Here is a 12,996-nt window from a genome sequence, read left to right as displayed (position 1 = left end):
GAGATCCCCTCTCGTTCTTCTAAACTCCAGTGAATATAATCCTAACTGACTTAGTTTCTCCTCATTTGACAGACTTGCCATCTCAGGAATCAGTCTGGTAAACCTTTGCTGCACTTCCTCTGCAGCAAGGGCATCCTTTCTCAGATAAGGTCACCAGTTTGTACCAGTTATGCCAATTTGGGATAAATTGCATTGAGAAAACCTTTGCAATGGAACAAGAAATCTAGGAAATGAACTAGTTCCCTTTTGAAAGCTCTGTACTTGTTGGACCTGCATTCGCAATGTGTCAGGCAATGCACTCCAGGGCATAACAAATCAACTGCGTGGAGTTTGCACATTCTCCCTATGCTCTGGTTTCCTCCCACAGTCTAAAGATGAGCAGGTTCGGTGAATTGGCCATGCTAAATTGCCTCTTAGTATCAGGGGGATTACTTAGGGCAAATGCATGGGGTTGTGGGGATGGGGCCTGAGTAGGATTGTGGTCAGTGTAGACTCGATGGGCCGAATGGCCTCTTCTGCACTGTAGGATTCTGTGATTCTATGTGTAAAAAAAATTCTCGAATCATCTCTGCCTCTTTTGGTATTACCATATATCTTCATCGTCTGGTTACTGGACCCACTATCACTTATATTACCCCACCAATGCAGATATAAGATAAGGGTTAAGTCCCTCATTAACATCTGGTGGGAGCCAAACACCTGTTTTAGACAAATATTCTGCATGCCGGCTGCAAACCCACTGTGATATTCTACACAGTTGTATCCATAATGCAGATACAGATGGGGTAGCGGGCATTGCACCCCTGAAATTGGTTCTCCCCTCTCCCCAATTTCCCGCATGAAAATGGGCATGACAAGGCCTTATACATCAAAAAAATATTCAGCTTTTGAATATTAACATCACCAACAAAATCCAGGCTAAAATTAGCCATTTGGTCCATAGAAAACATCTAATTAAGGAGCACTGTGCTGTTCACATTCTTCATAGAATCTTTACAATGCAGAAGGAGGCCAATCAGCCCATCAAGTCTGCATCGACCATCCTCGGTAACTGTGTAATACTTTCAAGAGTTACTGATAAAAGAACTGTTGGTAGTTTCAAAATCACTACTTTAAGTGTGATGATTAGTTAGTGCTTTGAATTGATATGTTCTTAACTAGAACCAGAGAGCACAACCTCAGGGACGATCCTTTAACACAGTAAAAAGTCTGACAACACCAGGTTTAAGTCCAACCGATTTATTTGATAGTAAACTCACTAGCTTTTGAGGTTCCCCTCTTCGTCAGGTGAATGGAGAGTTCTGGCCTCAGACAGTACATATAAAGCACAGACAGTTTACAGATTAGAATGCGAATCTTTACACCTAACCTGCTGTTCAAGTCTTGAAGTGGCTAACAATGTGAGTGGAAGGAGCACTGATCACAGGTTAAAGAGATGTGTATTGTCTCCAGACAGTACAGTAAGTGAGGTTTTGCAAACCCAGGCAAGTCATGGCGAATAGCAGGTTAGGCGTGAGTTTACTATCAAATAAATCGGTTGGATTTAAACCTGGTGTTGTCAGACTTCTTACTGTGTTTAACTCAGTCCAACGCTGGCATCTCGACATCACGATCCTTTAAAACAGAGATGAGGAGGAATTTCTTCAGCCAGAGGGTGGTGAATCTATGGAACTCTGCTGCAGAAGGCTGTGGAGTCCAGGTCATTGAGTGTCTTTAAGACAGAGATAGATAGGTTCTTGATCAATAATGGGGTCATGGGGTGTGGGGAAAAGGCAGGAAAATGGGGATGAGAAAAATATTAGCCATGATTGAATGGCGGAGCAGACTCGATGGGCCGAGTGGCCCAATTCTGATCCTACGTCTTAAGCATTTTCTGTTAACATTGGTGGAAACCATTTTAATAAAAAGTAGACCAGCATTACTGGAACCAACCAGATTAGATAAACAAAGAACAAAGAAAATTACAGCACAAAAACAGGCCCTTCGGCCCTCCAAGCCTGCACCCTCCATGCTGCTGATAAGTAGACAACTTCAACTATGAGACAATTAAAGAGTAAGTAATTCATTAATAGATACGTTAGAAAGGTTGGAAGTGTAATTTGGAACACAGAAGTTTAACTCTTATAATTATGGACATATTATTAACATTTGATCATTAATACAGACTCTTAAAGTGCTGTGGGAATAAGGTTACTGTGTTTCTCAGGCCACAGAATAAAATACCATGAATGTTTTTGACAGACAAGGGAATTAAGGGTTATGGGGAGAGAGCGGGAAAGTGGAACTGATCCACTTCAGATCAGCCATGATCTTATTGAATGGCGGGGCAGGCTCGGAGGGCTAGATGGCCTACTCCTGCTCCTATTTCTTATGTTCTTATGTTAACTTGACGAAGACAAGGACTGAATAGGCCCTTGTCTAAGGGAGTTCATCTCCAAATGACAGAAAGCTGCACTGACCAATTAATGGTCAACACTCGACTGGCGTGATTTATGATTGGAGAGTTATTGCTAAAGGTCCATAAATCTTCAATATAAGTTATAGTGCTAGGAACATGGCTAATAAAATATGTGCTGATCAAACTTGTTCCATCTGGAAAATATGCTAGGAAAACCAGAGAAAAAAGAACCACAGAACTATTTAAAATAAATTTTGTGCACTGTTCAACTGAGATCTTTTTAATTTATTCATGGGCGTCGCTGGCTGGCCAATGTTTATTGCCCATCCCTAGTTGCCCAAGGGCAGTTGAGAACCAACCACATTGCTGTGGTTCAGGAGTCAAATGCAGGCCAAACCAAGTAAGAACGGCAAATTTCCTACCCTAAAGGACATTAGTGAAACAGATGGGCTTTTCTGACAATGGTTTCATTGTCATCAGTCCGTCCTTAATTCCAGATTTATTTTTATTAAATTCCACCATCAGCCATGGCAGGATTTGAACCCAGGTCCCCAGAGCATTAGCTGAGTTTCTTGATTAGCCTGGTGATAATATCACTAGGCCACCCCAGAGATGCAAATATTCAGAGCACAACAGCATTAAGTCCAAATCTGGCCACCATACTTTCGGATAGATCTGAAGGCCCTTGATAATGCGCGCAGGGGATTAATCAGAATGGATCGAGGGATGTGGGAGAGTTCCGCTGCAAGATTAGTGCAATATCGCAAGAGATTGGCAACCACCAACAGGCTATTTATTGCAACACAGAGTGCAAGAAATGAGCTACCGACTACTTCAACTCCACTCCCAAACTGATTGGGAAAGCCTGCACTCAGCCCCAGGCTTCGCGAGTTTCAGTTTGATTGGCCGATTGGATCACATGATCCCTCGAAACCTCACCCCCTCAAAGAGGCTCACTGCTACAGTGAGGTTTGAGAAGTTGGGGTAATTCTCTTTGGAGCAAAGGAGGTGAGGAGAAATATGAGAAACCTGATGGAAACGTGTTTAGATACAGCAGACGAAGAACTGCTGTCCCACTTAGTGGGTGGTACAAGGGGGCACAGATGTAAGGTTTTGAGCAAGAGAGATGTGAGGAAGAACTTGCTTGAAACCGGTAGTAGTGACCTTGAACTTGCTGCCCACGAGGATGCAAGACCATAAGGAGACTGACCAGAATGTGACATGATCCTTCTTGCTTTTCCAACTCTGTATTCTGAACATTAGCCTGTCCAGAGCCATCAAGTCATCATGTCACAGAGGAAAGTCATTGAGCCCATCGAATCCATGCTGCTCTCTGTAGGGCAATCGAGACATCCCCATTCACCCGCTCCATCTGCAGAGTCTTGCTGAAGTGTAAATTCAATTTCCTTTTGAAATCATTCATCACCTCCGTGGGTGATACAATTACTTTATCACCCTATAATTGCTATCAGTCAGTGGACAGAGATAGAAATAGAAGCAGGGCTAAGTAGTACTCCAATCAGTCCCCATTTGGAATTGTGTTGAGTCAATAAGTACCAAGCAGAGTCAATGATATCTCAGAAGAAGGGGAAGTGAAAATTAGAGGGTAAGTACTGGCAGCAAGCTATGAAGGGCGTTGAGAAGGAAGAATTCGAAACCAAGTCAAGCATCGCTTTTCTCATTGTGAAATAAATATGCAAGTGATGCAGCTACGACGAGTAAACAAATAGGGAGAAAAAGTGCATTGATAAATGGAACATAGGAACAGGGGTAGGGCATTGATCAGCTTGTTCCTCATTCAATAACTTCACAGTTGCTCTGTATCTTCACTTGATCTACCACTTTGATGCTGTAACCCTGGAAACACTAGTTTAACAATGTTCAGCAGCATTTACCACTGCTCAGATACTGGAAAAGTCCATGTCCATATACAGCAAGACCTGGTGGTGCTTTATTCCAACTGAAGACAAATGGACTACTCCTGAAGATATAGGAGTCAGCAATAATGTCGCTCCCAGGGAGCCTCATTCTATTGCCAATACATTCCGTCCCTACCAAAGCCCACAAGGGCATCTCCATCCAGATTCACCACTCACATTTTGCTCACTGCTGTTTTTTATTCAACTGTATGCTGGGCTTGACATTCAATTCCAAACTGTCTAATTATACAATTCCTACAGTGCTGAAGAAGGCTATTCGGCCCATCAAGTCTGCACCGACTCTCCAACACAGCCTCCCACCCCTGCCCTATTCCCGTAGTCCCATGTATTTACCCCACTTATCCCCCATCCTGGGACACTAAGGGACAATTAACATGGCCAATCCACTTAAGCCGCACATCTTTGGAGCGTAGGAGGAAACCCACACAGACACGAGGAGAACATGCAAACTCCACACAGACAGTGACCTGCGGCTGGAATTGAACTCGGGTCCCTGGTGCCGAGAGGCAGCAGTGCTAACCACTGTGCCATTGTGCTGCAAGAGTTTTAGTGTTTAATTGTTTAATAGTTTGCTTTAACACTATATACTGTCCATTTCCGGTTTTAGTAATATTTTCCTATCTTGCACAAGGAATAACCTAAATCAGCAGGACCTCTTTAATAATTCATGTTTATGGTAGCGACAGTTCAGTGAATATTTATTGAACCATTTGCAATTACTGTCCTTTCTCTCCCTTGCTCAATACATCATTTTTGGCTGTATTGTGGGTGTGCAGTGTATGATTGTTCTCTCCAGGATGACAACCTCCTCATGTTCATGAATAAAAATGAGCACTTTTTGACACTGCTCAGATGGTTAGACCATGTGGTAAGACCTCGGGTTCACTGTCCTTAACTTTGGGTTTCACCTTTCCTACAGTGCACTTCCTTCCGTTCATAGCACAAAGCTTTTGTTTTCCAGTTTTTAACAAAAGTGTTGGCATGCACTGCGATTCACTGGCATGGGAGCCAATAACTCTGTGGTTGGTATCTTATCCCAAGTGTAAGTCTTGACAGTCGGCTATTAGATTGTGAAAATATTGAAGCTGAGCCCTAGTATTTTGCCTCCCACTGTCCACTTAATCACAATCAAGTTTGGGAACACAGTGTAGTCCAGAGATACTGAAGGCAATACAGTTGCGAGCAATGAAATCAGCTCCGACCAGGAATCGAACCATGAATGTTCCAGATTCTTTTATTCATTGATGGGACATAGGCATTGCTGGCTGGCCAGCATTTATTGCCCATCCCTAGTCACCCTTGTTCAGAGGGCAGCTGAGAATCAACCACATTGCTGTGTCCTGGGATCACATGTAGAATCATAGAACCCCTACAGTGCAGAAAGAGGCCATTTGGCCCATTGGGTCTGCACTGACCACAATCCCACCCAGGCCCTACCCCCATATCCCTACACATTTACCTGCTAATCCCTCTAACCGACCCATCTCAGGACACTAAGGAGCAATTTTAGCATGGCCAATCAACTTGATCCCGCACATCTTTGGACTGTGGGAACACCGGAGAAAACCTACACAGACACGGGGAGAATGTGCAAACTCCACACAGACAGTGACCCAAGCCGGGAATCGAATCCAGGTCCCTGGAGGTGTGAAGCCACAGTGCTAACTACTGTGCTACCGTGCCACCCTGTAGGCCAGACCGGGTAAAGACTGCAGATTTCCTCCCCTAAAGGGCACTAATGATCCAGATGGTTTTTTTCTGACAAACAACAATAGTTTCATGGTCATCAGTCGATTCTTAATTCCGGATTATTTTTATTGAATTCAAATCCCACCATCTGCCATGGTAGGTATTTGAACCCAGGTCCCCAGAACATGAGCTGATTTTCTGGATTAATAATCTAGTAATAATACCATAGAACCGTACAGTGCAGAAAGAGGCCCTTCGGCCCATCGAGTCTGCACCGCACACAATCCCACCCAGGCCCTACCCCCATATCCCAACATATCATACCCAGTAATCCCTCTAACCTACGCATCCCTGGACACTAAGGGGGAATTTCTTAGCATGGCCAATCAACCTAACCCGCACATCTTTGGACTGCGGGAGGAAACCAGAGCACCCGGAGGAAACCCACGCAGACACGAGGAGAACGTGCAAACTCCACACAGACAGTGACCCTAGCCGGGAATTGAACCCAGGACCCTAGAGCTGTGAAGCAGCAGTGCTAACCACTGTGCTACCGTACCACTAGGCTATTGCCCGCCCCCCTCCCTTATACGATGTGATTGACGTGGTTCAGGCTGACAATGGCATGTTGACACGCTAAATGAGAGCATCTGGGTCTCTCCTATAAAGCCACAAGACTCCAATAACGTCTTTAATCAATGCAACTTGTTCTCTAGAATCTGGAGAACTATTCATCTAAAACATTCCAGGACATTTTTTTTTTGCGTTTGATCTTAGAGGTAGGTTAAATTAGACAATTAAAGCAAAGAACAGCTAGTAAATCTCTAAGGCATATTGGGATGCCTTCTAGAATTGCAGCAGAGTGAAAGCAAGAAAAAAATCATGAATAAAACAAATGATCAGCATGGAAAAGAATGGATCAAAGCGTGGAGTGCATTTTCAAAGCAGTTACTTACAGGTAATAAGTGTAGGACTGAGAGCTTCTTCTGCCGGGTGGGATGGTTGGAGGATTTAGGCAGTGGGAAAGGATGGAATGGAAGGAAAAGAAAAGCAAATATTAATGGATCAAAAGAAAATGTAAAAATTAGCTCCTGATAAAAAATATTAAAAGCTGCCGTGGCTGAAGCTTAAGTGAAGCTAGTGGAAACGCATTATACATCATGGTACATTTCATGACCACCACAAATGAATGATTGGAGAGTCAAAGCAACACACAATCTATATTTCACTGCCCTGAAAAGATAATGGAGTATTAATATCACACACATATTCTTGATGGACAGAGGATGGCACAGCCTTGCTGCTTTTATTGGAGGTGTTTTAACCTGGATCCCTGGGGATCAGTGGCCCTGAACGGACTCCCAATATTTACCCAGCTAAATTAGTTTCCTTCTCCAGAGCACAGTTTGATACAGCACGGTGGCACAGTGGTTAAGCACTGCTGCCTCACAGCGCCAGGGACCCGGGTTTGATTCCAACCTCAGGTCACTGTCTGCGTGGAATTTGCACATTCTTCCCACGTCTGTGTGGGTTTCCTGCGGTTTCCTCCCACACTGCAAAGGGATGTGTGGGTTAGTTGAATTGGCCATGCTAAACTGCCCCTTAGTGTCATGAGGACTAACAGGGTAAATACATGGGGTTGTGGGGATGGTGGAGGGGGGGGTTCTTTCGGGTGGGGTTGTGGGGATAGGGCCCAATGGAATTGAGGTCGGTGCAGACTTGATGGGCTGAATGGCTTCCTTATGCACTGTAGGATTCTATGGGGCTCATTTTCTTTCTGTTCCAGCTTGATGGGGTAAAGGAGCTGGATTTAGTGGTGTAAGCTAGTGGTGGTCTAGAATTCAAACAATGGCCATGGGAAAGCAACAGAATGTGTTAAAAATTGCTTCATTTATTCTGCACCTAAGATGGATGGATTAGAATCATAGAATCCCTATAGGGGAGAAGTAGGCCATTTGGCCCATCGAGTTTGCACAGACCACAATTCCACTTGGCCTCTATCCTTATGCTCAGCATTGATGGAAGAGGATGCTTGGTGCCCAGTTCCTAATCTGAATGAAGGGGTCCAGGCTCTGGCTCCTTTTTGAGGATTGGGAGGGAGGAAGCAATCACCTGAAAGTGGTCTTACACTACCGAACGGTTGACTGGTGAGTGCACAAGATGCCCAATAACCCGAGTCTTCAGTGACTGGTGGAGTACAAATCCAGGTGAATTTAGTAACGTGGAGATTAATTCCAAAAGTGGATTATCCCACATGCTAAAAATCTGAAGTAAAGAAAAAAGTCCTAGGAATACTACTGGGATACCCTGGGAAAAAAATCCTGGGAATACGACCTCCCAGGTCAGGAAATATAGCTGGACAGGAAGGTCATGGAGCTGGAATGTGAATTCTGTTTCTGCTGAGTATTTCTAACATTTTCTATTTTTACTACAAACTTATTCACCTGCCTAATTAACGGATAAAATCTGGAGTATGAATTTGGACAGGGCTTGCCCCAGTCATTCAGTTTAAAAGTCTGTAAATGTGGGAAGTATGATGTCAGGGTATACATAGGAAAGACATCTTCACATAAAGGCGATCTGGTCTTGTCTCCTCAAAGGGTTGATGAGGTGGGGGGGAGGGGGAGTCAAGTGAACATTTTGAAACTAAAAATGGTTTTATTCTTGGGGAAGTCCAGAACTAGGGATCATAGTTTGAGGATAAACCTTTCAGGGCTGAGATGTGGAGAAATGTCTTCACCCAGAGGGTAGTGAATGTGTGAAATTCACTACCACAGAAAGTAGTTGAGGCCAAAACATTGTCCGATTTCAAGAAGGAATTAGATATAACTGTTGGGGCTAAGGGGATCAAGGGATATGGGGAAAGGCGGGATCAGGATATTGAATTTGATAATCAGCCATGATCAAAATGAATAGCGGAGCAGGTTCGAAGGGCCAAATGGCCTACTCCTGTTTCTATTTTCCTTGTTTCGCTGTTAGGCAAGGATATTAAGTGTCATGGATAAATGCAGTCGTGGTAGTTCTCAGCCAACCAACTGCGGGAATTGCTGTGAGAGACTGAAGGCAGAATTTTCCCATTCCGCCTGCCACAGGAATTGGAGTGGGCAAGAGCTGACCATGCAAAATTACCTCTTCATGTCCAAAGATGTACAGCAAAGGACCTCGGGTGGGAATTTTCAGCCTTGGGGTGAACACAGCCTGGTAATCCCACCCAGAATGTCTACTCCTGCTTCTATAACAATTACTGCTGTAACCTCCAGTGTATCCTGTGTCTCACCATGATCAATGACATGAAAATTACACTTATTATTTGGAAGAAATTTACAAAACATTACTTCTTTGGATTTTGACTTCTTTGCTTTAACACTCATACCACTGAACTCTATGCGGAAGAAATGGAATATCACCAGCTTCCTTGTTAACTTTTGTACCCTGTTATGAAAAGAAAATTCTTTAAGCCGAAATAAACTGCTAGGATTGAAATCAGAGTTTTTATTCCACGAATGTCTAAAACATAAACATCAAATTAATTCCTGTGCTTTAGTTTCTGGGACACGCATACCTGGATTATTCCTGTTCAAATTCTTGTGCTAATGATTTCAGGGGTAATCTTAATCCTTTATTGTATTGTCCATCATTACATTCACATCCCACTCCCTAGCCAAGGCTTTAAAATTGGGAATCTTCTCTCACACATCTTGCAATACAGCCATGGAGCTAGCTACATTTGGCATCATGTCCTGAAAGTATGTTAAACTAATTTAGTGTAATGACAATTGAGGCATAACTCTGCCAGGCCACTCTGCTGCAAGTCCATCGTTTAGCTGCAACTCAATTTATTATTACAATAGAATAGAGCCATAGAACGCTCCAGTGCACAGAGAGGCCATTTGGCTGTGTCTGCACCCACTCTCCGAAAGAACATCCCACCCAGGGCCTTCCCTCCGCCCTTTTCCCATAACCCTGCACATCCGTGTGTTTCGCAGCTGGAAACTATGGATGAACCGGGATATCCACTACTTGCTGAAGTCTAGATCTGAGGCATTCAAGTCAGGCAACCTTGACCTATGCAAGAAATCCAGATATGATCTATGGAGATTCATCAAAAATGCCAAAAGTCAGTACTGGACCAAGCTAGAGTCCCAGGCTAGCCATACAAATTGCCATCGACTATGGCACAGTCTGCAAGACATAACAGGCTACAAGATAAAGGCGTGTAAAATTGCCAGCACTTAGGCACCCCTCCCCCATAAGCTCAACTCATTCTATGCCTGTTTTGACCATGAGGTCAGCAAGTATTCACAGGTATCTTTAACCTCTCCTTACATAAATCTGAGGTCCCTATCTGCTTCAAGAAGATGATCATCATCTCAGTACCTGAGAAAAACCAGGTAGCGTGCCTTAATGAATATCATCCGGTGGCTCTGGCATCCATCACTTGAAGTGCTTCAAAAGGTTAGACATGGCACGAATCAATGCCAGCCTCCCAGATTGCCAGAATCCACTACAGTTCCCTACTGCCGCAACAGGTCCACAGCAGATGCCATCTCCCTGGCCCTACACTATTCAACCCTGGAACACCTAGACAACTATCTCCTTCGTTTTGTTGACATTGAGGGAGAGATTATTGCCATCTAGTTTACCTGATTATCTTATTCCTGTGCTCCGTCTCATCATTGTCTGAGATCCGACCCATTATGGTGGTGTCATCAGCAAACTTGAAAATTGACTTGGAAGGGAATTTGGCCACATAGTCATAAGTCTATAAGGAGTGTAGTAAGGGGCTGAGGACACAGCCTTGCAGAGCACCGGTGTTGAGGATGATCATGGAGGAGGTGCTGTTGTCTATCTTTACCGTGAGTTAGGAAATCTAGGATCCAGTTGCAGAGGAAAGAGCTGTGCCCCAGATTACAGAGTTTGGGGATCAGTTTTCTCAGAAAAATAGTGTTGAAAGTGGAGCTGTAGTCAATAACTAGGAGTCTGGCATAGGGGTCTTTGTCATTGAATTCAGGAAGCGTAGTGGAGAACATGCCCCTGTCTACATCAGCGGGGATGAAATGGAAATGGTCGAGAGCTTCATGTTTTTAGGTATCCACATAACCGAAAACCTGTCCTGGTCCCTCCATGTCGGCGCTGTAGTTAAGGAAGCCCACCAGTGCCTCTACTTTCTCAAAGGCTAAGGAAATTTGGCATGTCTGCAATGACTCTCACCAACATTTACAGATGCATCATAGAAAGCATTCTTTCTGAATGTATCACAGCTTGGCTTGGCTCCTGCTCTGTCTAAGACCGCATAAGACTACAAGAGGCCGTAAATGAAACCCAGTCCTTTATGAAACCAGCCTCCCATCCATTGACTCTGTCTACACTTCCTATTGCCTTGGAAAAGCAGCCAGCATAATCAAGGACCCCACGCATCCTGGACATTCTCTTTTCCATCTCTTTCCATCAGGAAACAGATACACAACGTCACGTATTAACCAATTCAAGCACAGCTTCTTCTCTGCTGCTATCAAACTTTTGAATGGACCTACCACGTATTAAGATGATCTCTCTCTATACCCTAGCTATGACTGCAACATCACATTCTGCACTCTCTCCTTTCCTGCTCTATGTATGGTATGCTTTGTATAGTGCGCAAGAAACAATACTTTTCACTGTATACTAATACATGTGACAATAATAGATCAAATCAATTCACATCAAATCATTCACCATGGGTAAACACCACATTTTTGGACAATAAGCAGCAATTTATTAAGGCCAGTCCATCTAACCTTCCTATCTTAGAGTGTGGGAGGAAGCCAGAGCGCTCGGACAAAACCCACACAGACACAGGCAGAAGACTCCGCGTAGAATTGCAGCCTTGTTTTTAGTTGTCCAGTTGCGGTCAGTCTTGACGTTCAATGCTAATGAGTAACAAGATGGATCACCCAGTGATTATTTAGTCACCATTTCAGAATTGGAGATACCGTTCAAACCAAATAACTTCAGAAAATGCTGGCTACTATCCCTCAGAGGTATATCAGCAAATTCCAAGAACAGGTCGAAGGCTGGCAATGTAGGGGGCGATTCTCCCATCCTGTTGATTTGTTAGCGCGGTGGGCTCGGGATTTAAGCAGTGCCCAATTAGTGCGATTAGTGGGCGTCAGGGCCTGAGCGTGTCACCCAGCCGGATTACCAGCACTGTCAGCTCCGCATCGCAAATGGGCTCAGAGATGCAGCTTCTAATTTTAATATCATTTCTAAGTGGGACTGAGGTCTCTGGGCCTGCTATCCTCTCCCCTCCCTCCTTCTGCCAGGACTATTTCACTTCAGTGGGGTTTAAAGTGGTTCCTCACTTGCAGGGAGCTAGCAGCCCGACCCTGTTGGAGTGAAGGGGGGGACAATTGAGACTCCCCCCCAAGAAGGCTGAACATGGGGGGGGTGTCCGTTGGGCATTGGAGGCTTGCAGTGCCCAAGGAGAGAAGTGCTAATGCCCAGGGGGCACCTTGGCACTGCCCGCCAGGCGTGGGGCAGTGTCAAGGGGGTGGGGGAACCTGATGGGGATAAGGCCTCTGGGGGACAATCGGTGGCGGAGGTGGGGGGCCCCACTGCCACTCTGCAGTCGGGATTGATGGGGGAGGGAGGGAAGCCAGCTATTGGGGCTGGCCATCGGGTTGGGAGGGGAGAGGATGGGATCAGGGGGGGTTGAGCAGGAGGTCGGGGCTGGGTCGGTGGCGGGGAGAGTGATCAAGGTGAGCTGGGGGCAGCGGCTGAGGGCTGGCGAGGCTGGCCTGGGCATGCTGCGGGGGTGGAGGGGGGGGGGGCAGCGATTGGGTGGTGCAGGGGCAGAGGGCAAGCTGATCAGCAATTTGGAGGCAGGCAAGCAGGAGCCACTGTGCACGCACCGATCTCAGCACTGACAGATTGGCGCAGCGCACAATGGCCCACTCAGCACTATGCTGCCAGCCTCTTCCACAGGGATAA

General features: G+C 45.1%; 1 protein-coding gene across 8 annotated transcripts in view; it reads right to left on the bottom strand.

Annotated features, from left to right (window-relative positions):
• Window positions 1-12,996, bottom strand: part of LOC145346831 (receptor-type tyrosine-protein phosphatase mu) — an 834,856-nt gene that overhangs the window by 206,750 nt on the left and 615,110 nt on the right. For 4 of the 8 annotated variants that reach the window (XM_080194637.1, XM_080194638.1, XM_080194641.1 and 1 more), the window contains one exon: window positions 6,984-7,013. The exons of the other annotated variants lie outside the window; for them this stretch is intronic. In XM_080194637.1, coding sequence (XP_080050763.1) covers window positions 6,984-7,013 — 30 coding nt within the window. The remainder of the gene's footprint in view (window positions 1-6,983; window positions 7,014-12,996) is intronic. 8 annotated transcript variants of the gene reach the window in all.

The sequence above is a fragment of the Carcharhinus amblyrhynchos genome, chromosome 8 (assembly GCF_965287045.1).
Source record: "Carcharhinus amblyrhynchos chromosome 8, sCarAmb.v2.hapA, whole genome shotgun sequence".
NCBI lineage: Eukaryota > Metazoa > Chordata > Chondrichthyes > Carcharhiniformes > Carcharhinidae > Carcharhinus > Carcharhinus amblyrhynchos.
Note: the sequence above shows the minus strand (reverse complement) of the source record. Positions and strands in the feature narration are given on the sequence as shown.